This window comes from Hylaeus volcanicus, chromosome 2 (genome assembly GCF_026283585.1).
Source record: "Hylaeus volcanicus isolate JK05 chromosome 2, UHH_iyHylVolc1.0_haploid, whole genome shotgun sequence".
Lineage (NCBI taxonomy): Eukaryota > Metazoa > Arthropoda > Insecta > Hymenoptera > Colletidae > Hylaeus > Hylaeus volcanicus.
The window spans coordinates 19,787,967-19,812,272 of record NC_071977.1 but is presented as its reverse complement, the minus strand read 5'-3'; the positions used below and the strand labels follow the sequence as shown (position 1 = coordinate 19,812,272).

General features: G+C 35.0%; 1 protein-coding gene and 1 long non-coding RNA gene across 4 annotated transcripts in view; one reads left to right on the top strand and one right to left on the bottom strand.

Annotated features, from left to right (window-relative positions):
- The window catches only part of LOC128884762 (glutamate receptor ionotropic, NMDA 2B), a 365,676-nt gene that overhangs the window by 12,584 nt on the left and 328,786 nt on the right, over positions 1-24,306 (bottom strand). Inside the window, exons 9-17 of one of the 3 annotated variants that reach the window (XM_054138365.1) lie at positions 21,304-21,451; positions 20,906-21,089; positions 20,458-20,567; positions 19,046-19,158; positions 12,993-13,277; positions 11,676-11,857; positions 10,705-10,940; positions 9,789-9,982; positions 3,513-3,629 (exon numbers count right to left, since the gene is read on the bottom strand). In XM_054138365.1, the coding sequence (XP_053994340.1) occupies positions 3,513-3,629; positions 9,789-9,982; positions 10,705-10,940; positions 11,676-11,857; positions 12,993-13,277; positions 19,046-19,158; positions 20,458-20,567; positions 20,906-21,089; positions 21,304-21,451 (1,569 nt within the window). Of the gene's footprint in view, positions 1-3,512; positions 3,630-9,788; positions 9,983-10,704; positions 10,941-11,675; positions 11,858-12,992; positions 13,278-19,045; positions 19,159-20,397; positions 20,568-20,905; positions 21,090-21,303; positions 21,452-24,306 lie in introns of all 3 variants that reach the window. The other 2 variants (XM_054138368.1, XM_054138367.1) reach the window with 2 other exon arrangements.
- LOC128884763 (uncharacterized) lies at positions 20,540-21,255 on the top strand. The gene is made up of 3 exons (XR_008459466.1): positions 20,540-20,711; positions 20,882-21,059; positions 21,133-21,255. It is a non-coding gene; the product is annotated as an uncharacterized LOC128884763 (long non-coding RNA).

Sequence of the window (24,306 nt, the reverse complement as noted above, 5' to 3'; positions counted from 1 at the left end):
ATCGCTTTGCACCGAATGGCCCTCGCATCCACCCTGTGTCCCCATCCCTGGTTTTCCCTAATTTTCAGCAATTTCCTCGACTAACATAAATCGCTCACACGTCTGGTCGACCTGTCGTCGATCGCGGACGATTCATCGCACGGTATTCACTTTCGGTACATTCGCCACGAATCGAAAAACTCGTTGAACTCGCATGCCATGCTTTCGAGCACATGAAGAGTGGGTGGATCGATACGGTACAAAAATACGATTTTGATAATAAAAACAAAAGAAAAAAAAATTATGTATAAGTTTTAAATGCGTGTACGCAGACTCTCGTAGCTACAAGCGAAGCGGCTAATCTACGACAACCCTTATCGTTACAACTTGTACGTTGGTATCAGCGATCACTGCGATGTTTCAATTATCGTTTTCTGTTTTGTTGTTATTACTGTTGTTGGACTTGCATGGGGGACCCTGCAGCCGGTTCCATTGAAGATTTTAGAGGGATGAATTTGGAGATTGAATGACGACGTAGAAAACTATGTCGAAGGGGTGGTATGTTATAAATCATTTAGATAGGTAATACCAGATTTGTTTTTAAATTAAGTAGTAGAAGGTCTTTAGTTTGACTGCTGTGATCTCAGACTTTTACTACTTTTGTACTGAATAATTCAATCTCATAAAAATCTCCATTGTGGCAGCTGTGGGGTGTTTCGTCAAATCATTAAGAAACATTCGTGAAGGACCTTTATTTAATATAATTGTTTTTAAACTTTAAAGATTCGTAGAATGGTAAAAATAAAGGATACGTATTTTTCTTTGAAATAGATGTAATTTAAATTCATAAAACTACCCTCCACAATTTCATCCTTTTAATGTTATCGTAAAACTGATTGACTATGAAACCAATTAGTGAGTTTTTATTTATTAAATTAAGTTAATTTTATTTATTAATTAAATTAACACGTAATTTAAATTCATAAAACTACCCTCCGCAGTTTCATCCTTTTAATGTTATTTTAGAAGTGATTGACTATGAAACTATCCAGTGATTTCCTGTATATTAAATTGAGATTCGTGGAATCTTGCTCCAATTTTTGCTTAAAATACACGTAATTTTAATTTATAAAAATACCCCTCACAATTTCATCCTTTTATTTTAAACACTATTTCCTATGAAACCTACCAGTGATTTCTTATTTATTGAATTAATTCGTTTTACCACTGCATGCACTATATCATCCCTTATCAAACATACGTTTATCTAAAAGTTTTCCTGTGACATTCAATGGTTTCCGAATGGTTTTGTAGTGGTTCCAAACGGTTTCGTTCTGGCATTGGAAGTCTGAAACTTTGGAGGGTCTTTCCAACCTTTGTAGTTGAGTTATCGCTGCTAATAAAAATCTGCACGCACCCCTCTATTTTTGACCGCTCTACGCATCTGCGAAGTTTCACTGAATTCGATGGGGACCCTTCGTGGATGTTCCTTTTGTAAGAGACACCGAGGAATCGCGCCGAAACTGAACTCGAACTGAGCTGTACGAGATCGACTTTATCCTCTCCGTGGACGAATTCATCGACGTTCGAACGACTCTTTCGATTCTTCTCGTTCCGCCGTGACAACAATTTTCCTGACTACTTCGCGGAACTTCGTTTCCAATCTTTTTCGGGAGGCGTTCCCTTAAGAAAAAGGACTGCTTCTGTGCTCGAAAATGATACAGAGAGAATTTTTGTTACGTTCGATTGAATTCATTCAGAGCTAAGTTACTTTTCTCGATTTTAATCGATTGAGGCAGAGAGGTTCCACTTGTTGAATATAAATTATTATTTAAGTAAAGCTTCTGAACCCCCGTCTTGATATATTAATTATACTTATTATATTATATATTGTAAATAATACGATATAGAACGAAAAAGTTCGTGATCCCCACGGATAGCGATTTTCACACACGAACTAAGAAATTAATTGCGAAACCAGGCGTAAAAGAAAATAAATCTGGATAGAATTCATGAATTTTGATCGTACGAAGATAAATGTTATCGCAAATGTTTGATTGTATAATTTCCATATGTATAAACAAAATTTTAGTTTCATAAATATTCTCACAAATATTTATCCGGCACTCAAACTGTCAAACATTTTCGTAGGGGTAGCCTCCTACTTTGGAAATCACTGATACGAAGTATCGACCAGGTCCGCTCCGCAGCGGTTCACAGTGACGTAGGAAACGTATGAATGAAATTTCAGTTATATATTCGCGGTCGGATATAAAGTAACAAATAACACAGATCCTTTTGGGATTTCTTCCGCTCGATGCAGGCTGAGTATACAATTTCAGATGTATCGGCGATAACGTGCGAGACAGAGGAAAATATCGTGTCCTGTTTAGCAGACGTGCCAGATTTCATGCTCGCGCCATATGTTACGCGACACTCTGATCTCCGGTTCGTTTTAAATGGCGAACGCCGGTTGACCCGAACCGACACCCGACTGGCGAACAAACAAGCGCGAATTTTTCGGGCGTTTGGCAGTTGATTCGGCGTACCGCTGTCCCGGTGCCAAGTTTCAGTATCCGTGACCCAGTAAACACATCTCGCGGGGAGCAAGAAGTGTGCTCGCCGTGGCCACGTGTTACTACCAAAAAGAAGGCGATAGAAAAAAATTCCGATTCAATATTTCGTGATCAAAATTAATTGTGGAAGAAAGCAACGTTTATTTTGCTCAGCAATATCATTATGTTCTATTTTTCGTTTCTATTTACAAGTAAATTCAATTTTGAAATTTATATTACGTTATTACCTTAGTTTTTTTATTATTATAGATTGAGCATGAATTATGTATCTATCTACTTAAAATATTTTGCTCGGTAGTATTTTAATATTTCGTTCAATAATATCGTTAGACCGTCTCCCATGTTTTGTTTTTCGTTTATATTTACAAGCGCATTCGATTCAATCTGTGAAATTCATATTATGTTTTTCGCTATTGCAGAATGAATATGAATTGCGTATTTAATTATTCATGAAAGAAGTTTGGAGTAAGGTCAAATATAAGAATATGGAATAAGGTCAGTAAAATATCCAAAAAGCAGGCTGTGATATTGAACATTAAACATTGAAGAGTAATATTCATTTTGGTTGGTAAATGCTTGGCGATTCAATAGTAAGTTCAATAGTAAATTCAATTTAAATGGTAAAATTGATTATGTTCTTTGTTTTATAAATTGAGCATGATTTAAATTAAGTTTGCTTGATAAAATCGAATAATACCAAATTATCAAGTTATCAATACACAAAAATTAAGGAAAGAATTACAGGCATCGTTGATTGAAAATTAAAAAAGAATTAGGGGAATCATTAGAAATTAAGAAAAGAACGTTACGATGGCCTCGTCGCGAGGTTCTCTGGGTACCAGGATGCTGAAGACAGCGGTCTTCCAAAAGCTACTCGTCAGATACATCCAGATAAATGTTTGCTTCGGTTCCTACGTCACTGAGCATTCTTACGTGTTGTGGACGTTGCTGACTTACGAATCGAAGTATGGCGGTAGCGGATGCGGAGCTTCCACCGCCAATGGCTCCGGTGGTGTATGGCGTTCCGAGCTTTGAAAGCATCCTCGCCACCAGCCGAGACTTCCGGTTTTCCTCCTTTAAAAAAGCCGACGTGGATATGTGCCAGGCTTCCTTTCCACCATCGTTCCGCCACCAACCATTTCATAATATGGCCCGGCAGCATCCCACGACACGAGACCTCACTCACCCTTATTTTTCTTATTATTACTCCCCTCATCGTCGGTAGACACTTTCGCTTTATCGTAGCCAACTGACAAGGGAGGTTTGGCAACTCGAGATTGAAAGAAAGGCATCGCAGAAACGTGGCGATATAGAGATGTAACTAGTTTTTGTTTCGGTGACTTGATATTCGGTGAATAGATTGTTTCATCTATCATTCTTATATCTACAATCAGTCTCAAAATTGATACCCTATATGTCTATTGAAGAAATTTGTATAAATTAAACGACAGGTTTGATGTTTCCAAATAAATGTTTTATTATTAATATATATATACATATATCAATCAATTCTACACATGCATGTATTTATAATGAACAATTTATTTAGAAACATCAAACCTGTCCTTCAATTTAAACAAATTTCTACAATCAACATAGAAGGTACGAATACTCACGGAACTTACTATACAGGGTGTCTACGTATAAGTTCGGACATACGCAGGGTGTGAATTCTACAACAAATTTCCAACAAACAATTACTCTTAGATATATTCTTTGTGTCGCCTTATTCTCGAGAATTTTCACTTTTAATATTTTTTCTGCGTTTTCGACTTACACTCTTTAAACGGCCATAACTCCACCAAATTACAGTACAAACTGAAAAGTAAGTATACCATTCGAAGAAGCATTAAATTTCCCATTTCTCTGATGTCAAAGCAAAATTTATTACGAAGATTTAACAAATGAAAAATTAGGTCAAACTTTACATTGTGAAAATTTTAAAAAATTTGACTTTTTCTCTATCCGTTTTTCGATTTCAAGGACATAGTTGTTTGGCGGGCACTCTTCGGGAAGAACTTCTACCAAGTCTCAGCTTTTGAATGGTATTGTCAAAAAAAATTGTACGGAGGTATTTTAGGCAGAAAATGAATTTTTTAAAACTTTCACAATGTAAAGTTTGACCTAATTTTTCATTTGTTAAATCTTCGTAATAAATTTTGCTTTGACATCAGAGAAATGGGAAATTTAACGCTTCTTTGAATGGTATACTTACTTTTCAGTTTGTACTGTAATTTGGAGGAGTTATGGCCGTTTAAAGAGTATAAGACGAAAACGCAGAAAAAATATTAAAAGTGAAAATTCTCGAGAATAAGGCGACACAAAGAATATATCTAAGAGTAATTGTTTGTTGGAAATTTGTTGTAGAATTCACACCCTGCGTATGTCTGAACTTATACGTAGGCATCCTGTATATAAAAATAAATATTATTATAACACTATATTACTTTGTCATTTTACTTTGAAGATACTTTTCTTCCATACTATAATTACGTTGTAAAATACCAAGAATTATGAAATTTTTAATTGGACTATTTCGATATCTTGTGTGGTTTCACAGACATTCACGGTAATGTGAAAATTCATACTTTGATTTCTCTATGTACATTATTATTATAATTTCTCTGCAATTTCAAGGAAACTGGATAATACTGCCTTGACCCATCGTATCAAAGTAGCAAATAATAACAGAGTATAATTTAATAAAAACTCGTACTCTGAATCACGATGTTCTGGATTTGAATCTTATCTAATTCCGTCGAAATTCACCCAAGAAATTTAATTTCGTCGAAAGCTTGGAAGTTTGTCGTTTACACTCGTGACAGTATTACAAAATCTTGTTGGTTCGCTTATCACGAAAGTTCGATTAGACAAGGTCCGCGATTCTTCGAAACAATACACCTGGATGCTCTGCGAACACTCCTAGGCTGTCTGGATGAAGTTTTCAGAGAAAACTTTCCTTGGCACTGAGTTTCGGAAATTCGTCGAGATCTCGTGTCGTTGAGAAGACCTGCCTTTTTTTTTTTAAAGCCAGCACGTATTCTTTTACTCTCCCCTCACCTTTTGTTTCTTTCTCTCTCCCCAATTTTTCATCGTACAACTTTTCAATACAGACACGGAAATTCGAAGCCACTTCACCGTGAAACGTGGTTTCTTGCGTGATGCAGTGAAACGTACACTGTCGGCCATAAGTTTCGAACCACCAACTTCACCAATACCTTTAACGCTAAACGACACTAATTGTCCTTCAGCTGTGTCTACTTATAATTATTTACAGGGTTGTTTTTTAAATCCTTGAGTATTTGATTGTGCTTGAACTTCTGCCTTGATGCGAACGTATACAAACGTAGACGTAACAGATCAAACCATAAGTTGCAAGTTCAAGGCCCAGATGATATATTTCAAATAGTCCTTCGTCTGTAAGTATGGCTATTGCTAAGTATGAATAATGCTTTTCACCAATTATTGATGCATTTTTTTTATTGTTTTGTCTATTTAGATTCATATCATTCTATAGTAACTATGTTCTTTGGGTTATCTACAGGAACACGAAACTCAAGTCTGCAGGGTGATTCTAGAAAACAAGACAGGCTACACCTCTTTTTTAAGTAAAGATTAAATCAACTTGCAGTGGAGAATTATTTTTTGAAAAAATTCACTTAGAGATAAAATATTTGAATAAATAAATTTGTTTTTCTTTTAACGCTTCAACCTTCCTTTGAGTTTTTATTAGGAACATTTATCCTTTATTTAAAGAAAGTTCAAGTGCAATGAATATTGAGAATTTAATATACATTATTACATTTTAAAATTCTTTTTAAAAACTATTGAACTCATCCAAATGCTTGAAACGAAATAAAAGTTTTATGTTACATATTGCTGTAATATTTTATCTTACACAAGAATTGTAGCATGACATATTAATGTAAATGTGAATTTCAATAGCAAGTTTAGTTCAATGGAATCATATAATATGTTTACAAGTATAATATTCTTGTATCTTCATATCACAGACTTTTATGGTATTGGAGAACATTCTAACGTTCATTTAAAAATTTCACTTACTATTTAATACTAAATTTATTAAGTTATTCTGAAAAGGGCACAACAGTAAATTGTCAATACTGTGTAATAAAAATCAGATGCCGAGTCATATCTTAGTATTCCACTGCTCATACTAGTGAGAAAAATTAAACAAAAACATTACATATAAAAACGATCGTGATTGCATTTTTCAGGTATAATCGTGAAAAAAACTATCGCCAGAGAAAATGTTGGCCTCGTCAAAGCATGCAACGTGCGTCGATTCCGTTTAATAATTTCTTTTCGTCTCGAACGAAGAAAGTATCGATTGTCACGCTACAAAATAATCTGAACCAGTAGTGAATTAAAAGAATAATTGATAAAACTACATGCACGTATCTAAGTTTTAAAAAAAATGCAACTTATCGCTATATATAATTACAAACTTAAAAAAGTAGAGCCTTTAGTAGGGAAGTTGATTTATTATTTCCAGAGAAATAAGACGAAGGTAATGATCGAAAAAAAAAAGAATTGTACGTTTCTTTTCTAGAACCAGAAATCCTTATAAAGAAACCTTTCGCATGACTCTTTTCTATGAAAGAATCTGCTTTCGACTTACAAATGAGGTGGTCCTAAACTTGTGATCGACAGTGTATGAAAAATGGCGCAGATAGACAAGAAAAACTAGAAAGAAACAATATGCTTGTGCCGATATCATGATATTAAGGAACCTATATAGGTATACTTGTGAATATTATATACACATTTCGCATCTGTATATGTAAATGTATATATATTTATTAGTAAATAGATGCATGCTGTGCGAGCCAGGCTCCAAGTAACGTTAGAAAGTAGGTCAGGATTTAAAGTCGATTCTCACGTCCTACCGCTTGGAGAATACGCCAGCAGCGGCCATAATTAATCGAACGTTAATTACCCAACAAATAAGCTCATTTTGCAAACCTGGACGAAATTATTCGACGTTTTATGGAAGACAAAAGCTTTTATTATTATTATTACACGAACCTAAAATGCCTGACTCAACTTGTTCATTATAGAAAGAAAAATAAATCAGTTTTATATTATGCGAATAGAATCAAGATCAAATCATTTAATTGTATAATTTTTTATGAATAAATAAAAATAGCAACAATAACGTTGTTTAGAAAAGAAAGGTATACCTTGAAATTACAGGGCATGGTCATTTTGACCAATTCCATATTTTACAAGGTTCTACAGAAACCGTTTGTATTCTTTGTCAACCATTTATGGTGATTTTTATTCATATAAAAAGTCAAGCTTACATTCAAATTTATTTTTGTTCAAGCCTCCTAATTAATTTAGTAGTTTCACTTACTAAAGAATTACTTCACTACTAAAAATCTGATAAGAAATCTCCGTAAGTTTAGTGTTCAAAAAGCTACATCTCTATTAATTTTTATTTCATTCCAGTCCTTTCATCTCGTACTCTAAGAAAAAAAAAAAAAACCCAAAGAAATCACGATCCTCAAATCAGAGTACCAGACTATAGAGGTCTCCCTCGGCATGATTAACTAGAATATGGACAGTGTCGAATAATTTCGCTCAGTCACTGATTATAGTATGTCGACCCAATTCAATTCCCAATCATTTCCCGGATTAATCTTGTTTTATCCCCCATCGCGACACGTTTCTGGGGTTCCAGCGCGGGGACGTGAGTCGATGTTAAACCCATGCAAATTTTACGGAAGACAGGTGAGGTGAATATGCAGTGACATGCGTAGATCTCTCTTGTACGGGTCCACTTCCGCTTTGCGATACGCCATCGTAATTGAAGGAGTGTGGCGAGCGCCAAAATATCTCTAGGTACAGCGGTCCTTTGATGTTTCGTAGGAAAACAAACTGCACCACTCCGCGAGATATATCGTTCCCGAAAACGAGTTTTCGGTACTCGAAAGGAAGCAAACGAAGCGGGAGTATATCAGACGCCCGAGGTAAAAGCGGTACGCGACTGTCCGTTCCCTTCGTCGCGGATCTTTTCGTTTCTCGAATCGCTTCTCACGGATTTCCTTTCGTCGATCATCGGAGCGGATCTCGAAGCTTTCAAACCATCGAACTTTACTTTGCTGATGCACTATTTTGGTTACTCGAGACTACTTGCATTTGCATTTACTCATTGTAGGGTACCGAAAGACAACTGGTGTTATTTTTATTGGGACACGTTTATCAAAGTTTACAATTTTATGGACTAGGTGAATTGGAAGAATTTAGTTTTATTTTAGTTAAATGTAAATTTCTTTGTTTTGAAGTAAAAATTGGATTCATCTTTATTGAAAAAATGTTTAATATTTTGGTACTCGAGGGAAAAGTTAGAGTATTATTGCACAGTAATTCAGAATAAATAGATATTTTATGTAAATATTAAGGGAAAAGAATTATTTTACAAAGTACTCGCCATTCTTAAAACATGAAGTTGACCATTACGATGAAAAGATGAGTTTTGTTGGTAATATCTTTAACTACAATGCATATGCATTAAAAATACTAATTTCTAATTTTATTTTACTAACCATTTACTAGATAAAATAATATTTATAATTTACATATGTACAGTGTTTATCTACTTATATACAATACTCAATTTACTTTACTTGTATACAATACTTATATACATATTTATGCAATACAACTAAAGATATTACTAAGAAAATTTTTCTTTCTTATTTCACGTTCCAAGAATGGGAAGTAGGTTAAGTTTAGTTATTTGTATAATACTTCCGATTCCTTACTTACATATTTCCCTTTCCTCGCGTAATTTAAAATATTTATTTACTCTGAGTTACTGTGCGATACGTTGAAACAACATATTAACTCATACGAAGAGTACTTTAAGAAACACTAGAATATAAAAGCGTAAATTTTAATAAACACGTTTAAAAAATTTAATCCAGATCATTTCTGGGTACCCTTTTATACACACAAGCAACAAGTTAATGAATTTATTTACCGTTTCATCTACACAAGAATTACAAAATGGAACAAAGTTGTAGAAAATGGAAGAAAAACGAACGTGGCCACAAGTAGTTCAGCAGACGTTTGTAATTAATTTTTTTACAAATGTTCTTTGAGATCCTCTCGGATGGGCTGGGGAATCTCGATCGTGGCACAGAAGGTCGAATATCGTAGAACTTGGATCGACGTTAAAGAAAATTAAATAAAGGAATTGCGTACTTAGTCTGTGTTGGTTTTATCCCGTGCGCCTCGAGATCCTTTTCCAGCTGTCGTATCCTGATCCTGGCCATGTCCAGCTCGTGCTTGACCTTCCACAAATGAGTATCGCAGATGGGGTCCCTGCATCTGTGGTACCTCAGGATGTCCTGTGCCTCGTACACTGCTCCACGGAACGTTAAAGACTTTCCCATACTCTTTAAACAAAGTATTCGAGTGGATCAAACGAAGCAATTTTTCACATTAACACGTTGATCGCCAGTGCTCTTAACAAAATTACTTCTGAATGTTAAGTACAAAAAAAAAAAATAAATTTGAATGAAATTCTTAATCTTCAATAAAGTTATAAAAATAAATACCACAATAAATGTTTGATTATATAGCTTCTTATAGTCTGGAAACAAAACTTAATCACAGTAGTAATTAAGAGTATTAGTCTGGCAGTCAACGTGTTAAAGAACAGGTATTCGAATCAAATGAAAAATTCATTAATGAGACCATTCTTACATTTTTAAAGACCTGAATAATCAATTTCAACGTATACAAATTACAACTGTTGATTAATCAGTTCTGAAAGTTAATGGCTCGTTTTTTGGATGAAATACATAAATGTAATAAAGTTTCAATGACTATGAATGTAACTTTCAACATCTGTCTGTTTATTAAAATAAAAATGGTACATCATACTTCTGAATCTTTAAATGAAGATTTATTTCTTTTCCAAATGCAATTTCTCCAGAGCTAGTGTTCCATTTCAGTTTTCTTTTTATACATATTGCGGAGGAAGAGGAATGAATCGCGCGGAAAAAGAGAACTTAAAATCGTTCAGAGGCATATAATAATGTTAAGAAAATACCGCCAGGTGTTGCTTAATCGATATAAAGCGAGAAATAGATTGGACAGGCTGAACAGAGCTTACCAAGCTGAAAAGTGCGCAACAACCACCACCGTCGCTCCGCGCCAGATGCTGTCTGACATATTTGAAATACAAATGTTCTAGAAGTAGAAAGGCCGCGGCCAAGAGAATTCCCATCATCAGTAAGAGAAACGCGGACAAGAACTGTTCCAGTGCCAAGGGATCGCTGCTCTTTTGAACCTCTCTTCCTGGCTTACAGGTGCCCGTCATCCAGTACCTTCTCAGACGTTCCAAATCCCCTGAAATATTAAATACTCTAGCAAAGTAATGGAGGAACCTAAGGTAACGATTAATTAGCCTTAAAACGTCGTGCACTTTCGTTGACATTTACTGAACTGATTCTTAGTCCAAAAACAAATGTTAATATTTTACAAACATACTTTTTTATTTCAGTTATCATTTCAATTATTTTTACTATTAGTTACACATTAGAAGTAGTTCGTTAAAAATGTTTACACGAATTAAATTTTCTTTCAACCGCGAATTCAACACGTGTTTGTATATAATTGTTAGGATGAATCAGAAAAATACTGTTTGCAAATACCAACGAGAAGTGAAGTCGAAATGAGATCGAAAACATTATATAATAAATTGAACTTTTGTCATGAAACTTGTTTCTAAAAGAAGAAATGTAATATAAATTCATAAAAATATAAAAATTCATATTTACTTTTGAATATAATTTTTTTAAGAATATATATGTTGATGTTAAAAATAGATAAATTCGTAATAAAATGAATTCCTATTACACATGAATACATATATACGTTATAAATTTATATATTTTTAAATACGAATTATTGAAGGATATTAATAATATGAATAATGATATGATGAATAATGTGAATTATTACATATATATGTACTTGATTCAATTTTAACTTTATCAATAAGAGAAGTTTGCGAGATAATTAACCAAGGAATTCTCTAATAGAGAACTATGTGTAGTTAATTACAGTGAAATTACGATATACCATTGTTCCTGTAGTCCAATAGACGTTTGTTGAACATCTGTAGGTACTTGGAGTTTCTTGAAAACGCGAGACCGTATCCTGTCATGGCGTACCAGGAACCCACGGTCAGCAGTCGGCAGTCCTCGTCTTGTGCAACCAAATAGTCCAAAACCGTTCCATCGTAGATAAAAGCGTCCATTTCTCTGTCGCAAAAGGAACAGCATTTCTCAGAGGACCGACCACGGGTAGGAGAAAATTCGCGTTCAGTCGTTGAATCGAACGAATCAGGCGGCTGATCGATCGATTCAGACTTTCCAAACTTTTTACACGCATCGACGAAGTTCAGTTTGATCTCGGCTACATTGCTTCGAAGCTTTCTCTACTTTTCCACGAAATAATCTCACGGAAACTTCTAGCGATTTAAGCCGTTCGAGTCCTCCTGAAGTGGAACGTTCTTTTTATTAACAGTTCGTTACTTCCGACAAAGGTTTTAGGTGATCCATCACGTTGATTTTCGAGGAAAGATAAAGATGAATTGGTTTCCGAGGTAAACAGAACAGTATAAGTGATTTTAGTATAAATAAGCATAATTTAATGTTTTACGTGCATCTGGTGGTTTTATACGAGTACATAACTACCACAACGTGACTTTCGTTTTAATTAATACTTTAATTTCTAATTACTTGATTAGACCGTCAGTCGTACGTAAGCATTTCTTTCTTTTATCTCTACATTTTTTCATTGCTGGTTATCTTTAATTTTCATCATATAAGTAGTTTACATAATAATGTATATGTATATGTTAAATGTTTTTATGGCTTGTAAAGATGTACACCAAAGTTCTTTTTCATGTAAAAAATTACAAGAAATAAATGATCTATCTATATAATATTGTGATAAAATATGTGTCCTTCATATAACTGAAAATAACTAAAACAGTAAATGAATAAATAAGTAATAAAATACTCGTATAACTAGCCGAGCTGCCATATAGAAACAACGTCTTCAACAAGAACCTACATCTACTTGATATTAATTTCTCCTTCCTTCACACAAGATCGACTCTCGACCAACTACATAGTGGTCAAACTAAACACCTCCAACACCAGTAGTCTACCAATCAAAGGAGCCATAGTTGCGAACAAATTACTACAACGAAGACCAATGAAACTTATTCGCAGATTAACGCCAAACAGAATTTCCTGAAGTTCGACAACGAGGTGTAATACCGTACGGACGTCAAGCGTTTACGCGAGTTTAACAAACAACCGCCAGTAATTTCGGTAATTGCCAGGCTGTTATCAAACTTGGAGCGATCTGATTCTCTCTCACGCTTACCCGCTGATAACTGCTTCGATCCCCTCGGCGACGCTGGTTTTGTTGAAGGCCTTCATGTACGCGTGCATCTCCTTGAAATATTTCGCGAGTGTGCTGTCCGTGTGACTCCACGGTATGGTGCCGAATTTGAACATGGGCTTGTGGGAAAACGGTTTCGCCAAACGAAGATCATCCACTCCGCTGAATTCGTGGAACTCTTCCCTCGTGATCATGAAGGCGGCCAGGTTAGCAGTGTAAATGGCGAGGAACACCACGGCGAACAGCGCCCACACATTTGTCATGAATCTGAACAATCACGGTTAGGGTCGTTCATTTTGTGCCTTTTCAAACATACACGGAGATTGTGCACCTTGTCTATTGTCTTATCCATCAAATAAGTTATTGGAAATTTGGTAAAAGTACTGGAATTTATATTTTTAATGAGTTGTATACTTAAAATTTATTAATTAATATTGGCAATTATAATTAAACATTTGTGGTACATATAGTACAATTCAATGTTCGATTAAACATTAATAACAATTACGGTTCAGAATAAGTATTCATTCGAGACATTAATCGGGAGAAATTTGTCAATATTGTAATATCTATTGAATGCATCAACTAAATATTAATTTCTGACAATAGTTAAATTAATTATTAACAATACTTATTATTTAAACAATGATGAGGAATATAATTTTGCTGTGATATTAATATTTTACGAATTATTTTCTCGATGGTTTCAACGAGCCTTCGAATTGAGCGTCACGCGGTTGTTGTTCGCCCTTCCCCTTCTCTACTTCGAGACGCACAAGCGAGCCGCGACTCTCGACAGACACAGGTATTAGAGGGGTGAGAGCTCATTCTTCGACGATCCATCGGTCGATATGGATCTCGCGATCGCCCGTCCGCGTCTCGCGTCCGTTCTATCCTTCCTTGTAGTCTTTGCTTGGTATTAGTTGTGGATACCTTAGTTTGCTTGGTATTGGTTGTGGGTACCTTAGTTTGGTTTCATTAGTTTTAAGGCATGCGTGTCTATCCTCTGTCAAATGATTATTAATCACTTATTCAATTCTCTTGTTTGTTCGTAGGTCCATATTGGACTCGCAACTCCGTTCTCCACTTCGGTCACTATTACTTCATGTCATAAGTGAAGTGACCAACTGTGTAACTGGACAGAAAGGTCGGTTGCCGTTCTCCTGGTGGATCTGTATTCGAGAGGAAGACAATCGGCTCCTCCGGATCGGTTCTCTACTCCCTGTATCCCGTCTGGTGTAGTCCCAGGCTCCCGGCGCAGTGCAGTAAGTCCAAAGCGCAGTGAGATGGGTGCAAGTCGGGTCCTATTGTGGCTCCCAGATGGGTGCAGAGTGTGTAGGACTGATTCGGAGGCGTCGGTCGTCTTCCTCTCGAGTCCAGATCCATCAAGAGGAAACGGGACTGACTCAGTAAGTTCAGTTTCATGGTCGCGTCGCGTCACGATCTCAATTTAGCTTTACCCTCTTAGTTCAAATAATTATTTGGCAGAGTCAGATTTAGACTTTGGAAATCGAAGGGAATTTTATTTTCCTTTGATTTTCATCGTTTCGTACTTAGTATTAAGCTCGTCGACTCTACGTAGAGTATGCATCTATGTATGTATACTCTATGTAGGGGGAGATCGAAGGAACTTTGATTCCTTCTATCTCCGGGTCTTCAGTTGCAGCAACGTCCACGTGGTGAGACCTGGTAATCGGTATTATTCGTGACGAACAATTCTTCGTCGCGAGTAATAACGAGCTAATAGCTGCGTACTTGTAATAACATCTTTAGATATAAAAAGTGTAAAGTGCAAAAGTGTAAAGTGAAATTAGATTTAGATTAGCAGGGACAACATCAAGGAGCCGTAGCTGGTATTAGTGGTCTGTAGTGGGGATGGTTTCTGTGCATTTATCGTATAAAAATTTGTGCGTATAAGGATATTTTACTATAGTAACAAAAAAAATGTTCCGTTAGAATGTGCGTCACAAAACAATGAAGGGGTTTTCTGAGAAAAAAATGTCTTATCGCGGAAAATCATTAAGTATGGTACAGCAGGTGACAGTTCGCGATCAGTTAGTTTAGTTAGTTAGATCTTCAATCTCTCCAACTCTTGTGTGTGCGCGAAGTCTCTAAATTTTTGAAATCTATTGTTGCTTAGAAAAATTAATAAGGAAGTTGTTTTTCCTCGTGTGTCACATACTCGATTTAAAATGAACAACTTGTGCCATTTTTTTTTAGATTCTACAATTAACTTTAACACTTTAATACTTGACTCTAATATTTTCTTCATTTCTTTTTTACACGGTTTACTGAGAGTACCATCGTATCAACCGCGCAGGTGGCCACTTTTATTTTATAACAGTCACGCAAGCATCCTATGTCCATAAAACTGCTACATACTTTTGCAACAAAAAATTTCACATAACTCGGTAGTATGTTCGCGTATAGCGGTGCGAAGTTCGTAACGAATATCTCAAATAGTTTCCATTCTACAAAATTCCATAGACGCCCTAGTTTTTTTGCGGGCAAAGCTGGAATGCCCCTTTAACGTCGACAAGGGTGATCTCGAATTCGATACAACGTCCAGTCGACGAGGGACGCGTTGAAATATTGTTTAGAAATAATAAACATCGCAAACCATGCAAAATCAATCAATGAATATCAATGTTTAGTTTGTGGTTGCTGGTCGGTTTCCCAAGTTTATTTTAGAATCAGAGGTGAAACGGTACCTCCAATATGATTGTGGTTAGGTTTAGAAATAGCACTTCAGCTGCAGCTTGCCACCTTGCTAAATTTCCTCGTGCCTAATCCCTCGTAGCAAATCAACGTTTGCTTTAGATTTATAAAACACTGCAAACTTTGTGTGATAAAGACGTTGAATTATAGTAATAATGTACGAAGTATCATTGCTTAAATTCTATTTTTTTGCAGGAAATTTCATTATCTTTGTTTTTGATTATAAAGTTTGTTTATATCTCCTTGTTATCCGTGACAAATGTCTCGTTATCCGATTTCGTCGATGGAAACGGTCGCGCGACATTAATTTGACGTACGATGTCCGTTCGGGCATCGGAACGATTCAGCGTAACCGAGATATCCGTATCGAGGGAAAATTCCTGAAAGTTAGGCCGCATATATCGGATATCGACGTTTCGAACAACCGTGGTCAATTATTTTTTGCAACGCGTCTTGTTAGTTGAAACAGCGAGCGAAAGTGCAATCCGATATAACGCGTGTTAACATTTGCACGATGATTCGGAAAAGCTGTTGTTATTACTCGTGCACTATAGTGAAGGGTTTCCTAAAAGAGGATTTAGGATTCTGTCTTTTAACAAATTCGCGACCGTTGGCGTGAATTCACGTCACTTCAATTTCTATTCCTGGTTATGAAAAAATTATGAAAATCTTACTATTTTATACAGTACATATTTACAACATTGATATTTCAAAGTATATTTCGTAATTCTTATCTTCGCCCTAGCGATACAAATTTGCGGTGTTCAGCTTCAGAATTTTATTATTTTCGTCGGTACTCGGTATTAGAAACGTAAAATATCTGCCGGTCGCGAATGTTTTAATAGCAAAATACTCCTGTACATAGTGGACAACATAATTACATCTACCACGATTAATTGTAATTATGTATATTTTCATTTAAAATGATAAAATGGGATATATTACGTACCATTTATGTCTGATTAAAAAATAAAATTCTAAAGTCTCTTTTGGAAAAGCCATTACTTTAGTTATTATTGTACTGTACATCTGATCATAATTTTATCAAGTTAAAGTATTTTTTGCTTTGTGTTATTCTGAAATGTATATTCTAGTTAATAGAAATGGAAATTTTATATATTCAGCGTATTAGTTTGTAATGCAATAAACAATTTACATGGAATACATAATAAGTACGTATATACATTCGACAAAACATTATTATGTTAATAGATAATATATACACATATATTATTTATATTGTCCACATATATTTATATTATATATACAACTTATTAACATAATAACACTTTGTCGAATCGTTCAATAATGCTATATCCAACGTTATACAAATCATAATATAAAGAATAGTCTTTCTAGACCTCCAAATATATTGTTGCTAAGAAAACAGCGTCTGTAAAAATTGGTTTTTCACTCGTTCACAAAATTCGTTTCCCAACAAATTTCACTCGTGTTTCTAACATTTGGCAAGAGTAATGCGCCACACATCTGGCTCGTGTTTCTTACGTTTGGTTCGTAAAGCTTATCGCGAGTCTCGCAGGATGTAACAGGGCAAGGGGATAACGTTATCGAGGAAGCCATGTTCGCGTAATTGATCGCGTTTACAGAGATTAAGTGAAACGCAAAACGAGCACATTTGAATTCACGGTTCGCCGCACGAGAAATGAAATGCACATTTTTCACGGATAATGTTGTGGGTAGATAAGGTTTCTTGGCACAAACGAAAGTATTCTACCGCTGGGAATATACTCCGACCCCGCGAATCCGCACTATAATCTAAGATATTACTTTTTGATTTAAACGACTTCCCCTTACTTCCGTCGTAAAGTATAGTGTGTTGTCGCGGGTTAACGGGACGAGTTACTGGCGAGCGCGTTCTGGTGTAAAATGTAATTAGGCAAATTATTGCTGAACCCAAGCTTTGGGTAAATCGGTGGTGCTATTTCTTTTATATAGCGCGAGATACAGACCAGTGGCGAATTATATATCCATTGGGCTCAGGAGTAAATGAAATTTGTGGGTTTCTACAGGGGAAACAAACGAAGAATATTTGTAGTTTTAATCTCGTTTTGTCGAGGCGAGGAAATAAACATGTTACACGGAGAGGAATACTTGACCCAGAATTATAATTCAGAAATAATACGTGCCTTTTGAACTGAGAAATTGTGTAGTAGTTCATTTTAACCGACTTTGTTTGTTATGTTATTTATAATAGAAATTATGGATAAATTGCTCAACTTATTTTGTACAGAGAATTGTTATAGATATCTCACGAGTCCTTTTTAACTGGAGTAGCTGATACATATGAAACATTTACGGTGTAAATATTTTCTATATTTTTCATAAATTTAGAAGCAAGGTGTTGTATGATTTCGTTGAATATTTTTCCATTTCATATGGCATTCAATTCTAGAACGATTAAGTACTATAAATAAAACTTAACAAATTTCAGATTGAGAGATTACTAATTATCATTAAATTGTCAGGATAAATAAATATTTACCGAGAATTTAAAATTAAATCAAGTTATCAATTAGTAATTTCGTACGTATATTCTTGTTGAGTATTCGCTAAAAATTAAAAATTATTTTATAGTTACTATTCAAGCCTGATGATATACACATATTTATTCATGAATTCATCCAATCAATTATACATAAATATTTTAAAGTTTCTTGTTATTATATAAATTGGCAATGATTTAAATAGCTATATAGGTACAACTTATATTTCAAAGGTTTTAATTTATAACATTCACTGCAGAACTAGGATTTCCTTTCTAACTATAGTTTTTCTTTAAAACGTAAAATAACTTTCTACTGTAGAAGTTTGAATCCAGCAATATCAATATGTCTCCACAGCAAAAAAAAAAAAAATATCTTAAACGAAAAACAAAAATCAGTTTCGAAACATTGGTTCTGAGATTCCAATCTGGTAACAACTAAGGCACTTTAGTTGTCATTTATAGGATAATCTGCCACTGATATCAGGTATCGCGTAATTAACTATTGAACTAGAACCTTGTGAAAGGGCTGCACTTTGGGGACACGAGAGAGGAGGGATCATCGACAAACGTTTTATTGCCCTACTTTCGAGATGCAGCGAAAACAGAATCGAGTCATGAAACATGTAAATGCAGACTTTGCGCCCGGCGAGCGAGTTCGCTAAGTTTTCGTCGAGCCTTTGATCTCGTTTGATACCCAGCGATGGTGGAAAATGCATTAACCGAGTTTCGCCGGGCTTTTCTCTTATTGGCCCGTTCGCGGACTATGATTTACGATGAAGATTTTAATTCCGATAGAAATTGTTTTACCGACCTGGCTGTGAATCCCCTGGGAGAATCGATATGGACGGCTGCCTGAAATAATACGGCCCAGACCAGCCAGTACGTGCGACAGAACGAGAAGCGATGGTTCGGTGACGGATTCTTCTGAAAGCAACAGAAATCGCTCGTTTTGAAACAGCTCCAGTTCCAGTTGTTATCGAACTCGGGCGTAGCAACAACAATGCAATGATAACAAAACGTGTTCTACCGAGTGTGTAACGTTGGGCCACGGAAAAGCAGTGACAGTGACATATAACAATGACTAACGAAAATATCGGTTATCATTTGTAATCAAATATTTAATAGGGTATTTTGTTGGTCATGAAGAAGCACAAAGAATATGTTTTAATTTATCGTCGTTACGTTTTAATTATTGCAACAATAGTTTGTTTATTTGCACAACTGGTATATTTTTAGAAGGATTTTAACGAAATGCGAATGGGAAAATGTACAGGTAAAACAAATACAAAATTGAATAAATTCTTAATAACTGAAAAGGATTGCCTCGAGCAATGATCCAAAATTTACGTGTAGGACCAAACATTGATACAATTATATTCAATTCAACTGAAATCTATTATGACACTGTTAGATTTTCATTCTGATTTTAACGAAACAGTACACATGAATAAAATGGATATCCAAATTTGTATTGTATCCTTTTGTTAATTATATTACATGAGTACATTGTTAAGTATGCCATGGTCCTTATTCAACTACAACATATAATCTGAATCAACATATAATCTCTGAATTTAATAATTTGGATAATGCATGCTTTTCCAGTGAGTTATATGATGTAAATAAATACTAGAGACTAAAGCTATCACTTGTCACTCTGAATTAAAAAAAAAAAAAAAAAAAAAAAAATACATGTCGAATTGAGTAACCTCCTCCTTTTTCGAAGTCGGTTAAATAAAATGGAGGAAAATCTTTTCCCTTAAACATATACTTGAAACGACCAAATAACTATAATGATTCAAGAATTCATGCAATACTGCGTACGACTAACGAAATAAAATAGAATTTATGAGCAGTATGCGTGTGCTTCACATCTGCAGGTGCATAAACGTAAAACAGTCGTAAATTATAAGTTTCTCGTCGAGCAGCAGTTTTCCAATAAGAAATTGGCGACACTTTTAAAACTGAAAACGACAGAGTAATGCAACTGACGTTACTATTATACAGATTAAGGAGTGGAACGTTATATACGCTGTGTCGTGTTTTAATTAATCTTCTCTCTTACTACAGTGTCAAGGTGAGGTGTCATTAAGATTAACGGTATTGTTCGGCGAGTAATTTGGTGAATGGAGAGTCGGTGCTTGAGGAGGTGAGAAACCATACATAAGTGAGAAGAAGCGAAATTAATAATACCAGTCTCCGCGCGGGGCCTGAAGGGTTTACCTTCATGTTGAAACCGGATGGCGATAACCATTCGAAGAGCAGTATCATTACAGTGGCAGCGTGTATGGCAACGATGCCAACCAGCATCCAAGATGCTGTGTCGAACGGTTCTGAAAGCAGTAATATTACGCTCGTTAATTATGTGCAATGAGATACCCTAACATGTTGGCTCCCGTGTCACTTGTTGGTTGCATAACATGAAATTCCACGAGGATGTCTTATGCTAGTGCTTCTCAAACTTTTTTAGTCACGAGGTACTTGTATTCTTTTGTGGATATATTTTTAAAACGAAGGAGATATTTATACTCAAATTATAAATTCACTTGGATGTTGATGATGTAATTTACATAAAAAACTTTATATATATATATATACGTATTACTGTTAGAGTGTAAAGTTTGTTAACAAAATACAAATGTCATAGGGTATAGCCGATTTTTTAACTCACCAAGGAAGGCAGTAGGAGATATTATACCGGTCCTCTTGGCTACCACAATTGCGATTCCAGTTTCCATGTACGGCACTGTGAAGTCCACCACGGCTTCTCTTTCAGAATTAATCATTAAAGACGTCATCACCATGTCGGTCTTTCGATTTACCAGGTCCGCAATCAGACCATTCCATTTCCCATTCTATGAACAAACAGAGCATGACAAACAAAACAAAAATTTTCAGATTTGAAAGCTCCTCAGAAAGCTACTACTAACGCTACTTAAGAGTGGCTGTATCGAAATGGGACAATAGTATCTAAGAGAAGAAAGTGCACACTAATGGAAACTAACAAGATCCAATGGTATCAGTGAGTACTTCAATAATTATTGTTGAGTAAAATTCATTTGAACTTACCTCTAGCGTGCCCCACTTGCCGTCTTCTACCCTAACAAGCTCGTAAGTAAATCCAATTTCTTCAGAGAACTTCTGAAGCAGGTCGATGCAGAACCCGCTGCAGCACTGATAGAAGCTTTCGTTCTTCTGCGCCGATTGAATGTCCATCCTGGAAAATAAAAATTCGTTGCATAGTCTTCAAGTTCTTTTGTGATTAATAACTGCAACTTAGATCATTGAAGTCAATTTTATTAATTGACAAACTTCGAGTTCGACACAAGCGCCATTTCATGGATTTCTTCAGGTGAAGATGCATTAATAAAATCCAAAATTTATAATTATTCAACGAGAATTAATGGAATTATCATAGATTTTGCTTTATATCACTCTTCACTTGAAGAAGATCACGAGTAGGGTGGAAACATTTGTGTCGAATTCGAAGTTTGTCAATTAATAAAATTTACACAAATGAACTGTGAAGTTTAATATTCAACTAACACTACATGATTACTGATCAATTCCAATTCTAGTCCTGAATTTGTTGCAATGTTTGTACACATAGAAAATTGTTTCGATATTATGTCGATATTGAAACAGCTTGTCATATTGAAACATATTGAAACATATTGAAACAAATTGTTTTGTTTTATCTTTCCTGTCTGGTATATGTACATTCGATGAGGAGAAGGTTTCTCGGCAGATATATTTCTATTTCCAATAGGAAATGCGGAAAGGAAGAGGTTTGTTTATCTTCAGCGTGTATCAGACTATGTCTGTTCATACTCGTGTAGGGACAACTCTATTAACCTTGCAGTATGCTTCTGACGGAGTCGCTTAATTTGGTTGAATACGAGACGCGTTATTAGGGTGGATCACACCTGCGTATGCCAAAACTGATGACCATCCTGACATGTTCTATAATTGCAGTTGGTAAACTACAGTCGACATAATTACAACAGCGAATACAATTACAATTACATTTCCATTAAGCAGGTGTTTCCTTGCGTGGCTACGAAGTTGTACCACGAGGATTCGTATCAATTAGACATCCTTACAATCACTTTCGACGAATAATGGAACCACTGGAAGCTTCGTAACTTCAGTGTGGTTCTATTTCATCAAAATACTTTTGCTTCACGTTAAAATTTGGAATTAAGTTTCACTGTTTTCTAACTGGTTTAGTGGTTTATTTTATAATTTTAGTAGAACTTAGCTTCTGTCTTTCCATGTTCATGTTCGTATTGTTTATGAGCTCTAGACTAGCCATTCTCTTTCATCTTTTCCTGTTTTTTGATTTCATAGCTTATTTTGATCATTGTATCGGTAGTAATTATGCACAAAGCTTGAATCTTTTGAAGTTCCAAGGCTGAAACTCAAAGACTGAATCCTCAGAGCTTTCATGTAAAAGTTAGGTTTTCAGAGTTCCAATACACACTCAGCTTTTGAGGTTTCAGTATTAAGGATACTAGCATTTTCGACTTGACTTGAGACTTCAACTCCAAGGGGTTCCCAGATCTGTATCACTAGTCTTGTGTGGATGTTCTTCAGATCATCCATATTTCTCTGAAAAGTTTCGCTAGCTACACAACTCTGACTTCGGTTGATGATCAAGAGAATTCAAAGGTGAGTTACTAAAAAGCTAGTAATTCTTTTGTGGAAAGCATTTCGCAGAGGTGTGATGGTTTTTATTTCTTTGAAAAAGGCGAGGCTAAAGCAAAGCCAAAGTCTACAAAAGATGTGCTGGAAGGAGTAATAAAACTCTTTCTTCTAAAGGCAAAAGCGGATTTACCAGAAGATTTCGTTCCACCTTACAAAGTAAAAACAGCTCAGGAGTGGCTAGGGAACAATGCCTCAGAGTTTATTTCAGTTGAGGGGGTTACAGCACGTTGGAGAATATTCATGGTTTTATAAAATTTAATTCCGGGTGAAACTACACTGCTACGAGTTCGCACACGTGGAACACAAATGTTTCTAGAATACAAAAAAAGTTTCATTTTTCTCGAAAGTTGATTTTTGCTCAAAATGGGCCCTTTCACTGTGTTCGTAACTTTGTTTTCCAGGTAAATGAAATTAAAAATTCGACAAATATTCTTTATGGATGGTTTGTTTTATCCATTTTGTATATGTTTATGTATGAATATTAAATGAAATAAAAATACCAAAATTGCGACAATTTAGAAGATTTTTGACGAGTCCTTGAATTATTTCAAACATCGTTAATATTCAGCTGATAATAAGAAAGGTTGTTTATAGATAGCAAAATCAGCAGTTGGAATTAAATTTTATGTAAAAAAGCTTTTTTAATTAAACAGGGTCGTTTTAAATTTAATCTAATCCCTATTACTGTTTCTGTTCTCTTAATTAAAAAGAGAGACTTTTTACATTAAATTTAATCTCCAGTACTGTTTCAGTTCTTTGTGACCAACCTGTTTCCCTATGGTACAGCTACTTCAGAACAACCATTCTTATGTTAGGACGTAGTATATGTACATTTAGAAAAGCTAAAAATTAGGGTCTTATTTGTGAAATTAAAAAATATATATTTTATTAATTATATTACATGATTTTTATTAATATTCTATCCCTGAAGATTACTGAAAATACAATTGAAAATACTGGAAATACAATATGATCGAAAAATGTCTATTTGTTGATAAATGATATTTATTTATTCACAATATATTTCTACTAATAACTGAAAAAATTAAATATTACACGAAAAGAAAGAATCTTCTTTCAAAGCCTTTAAAGAAACCATACTCATAGCTTTCTTGGTTCTAAATTCAAGGGAATTTCTGATTTTAAAAATTGAAAAATGAATACTATATATTACTATTATATTACTATATACTATATATTTCAAACGGATAACAACGATTCATGTTTGACTCGAGCAATAAATGTCATTGGTAATTTATGCGGGATATGTTTCAACGATCGTTAGCCGTAAGACACTTGTCCAAATGCATCCTAATTAACCGAGCATAATGGTCGTAATTGCCGAATAAATTTCGAGGGAAATGG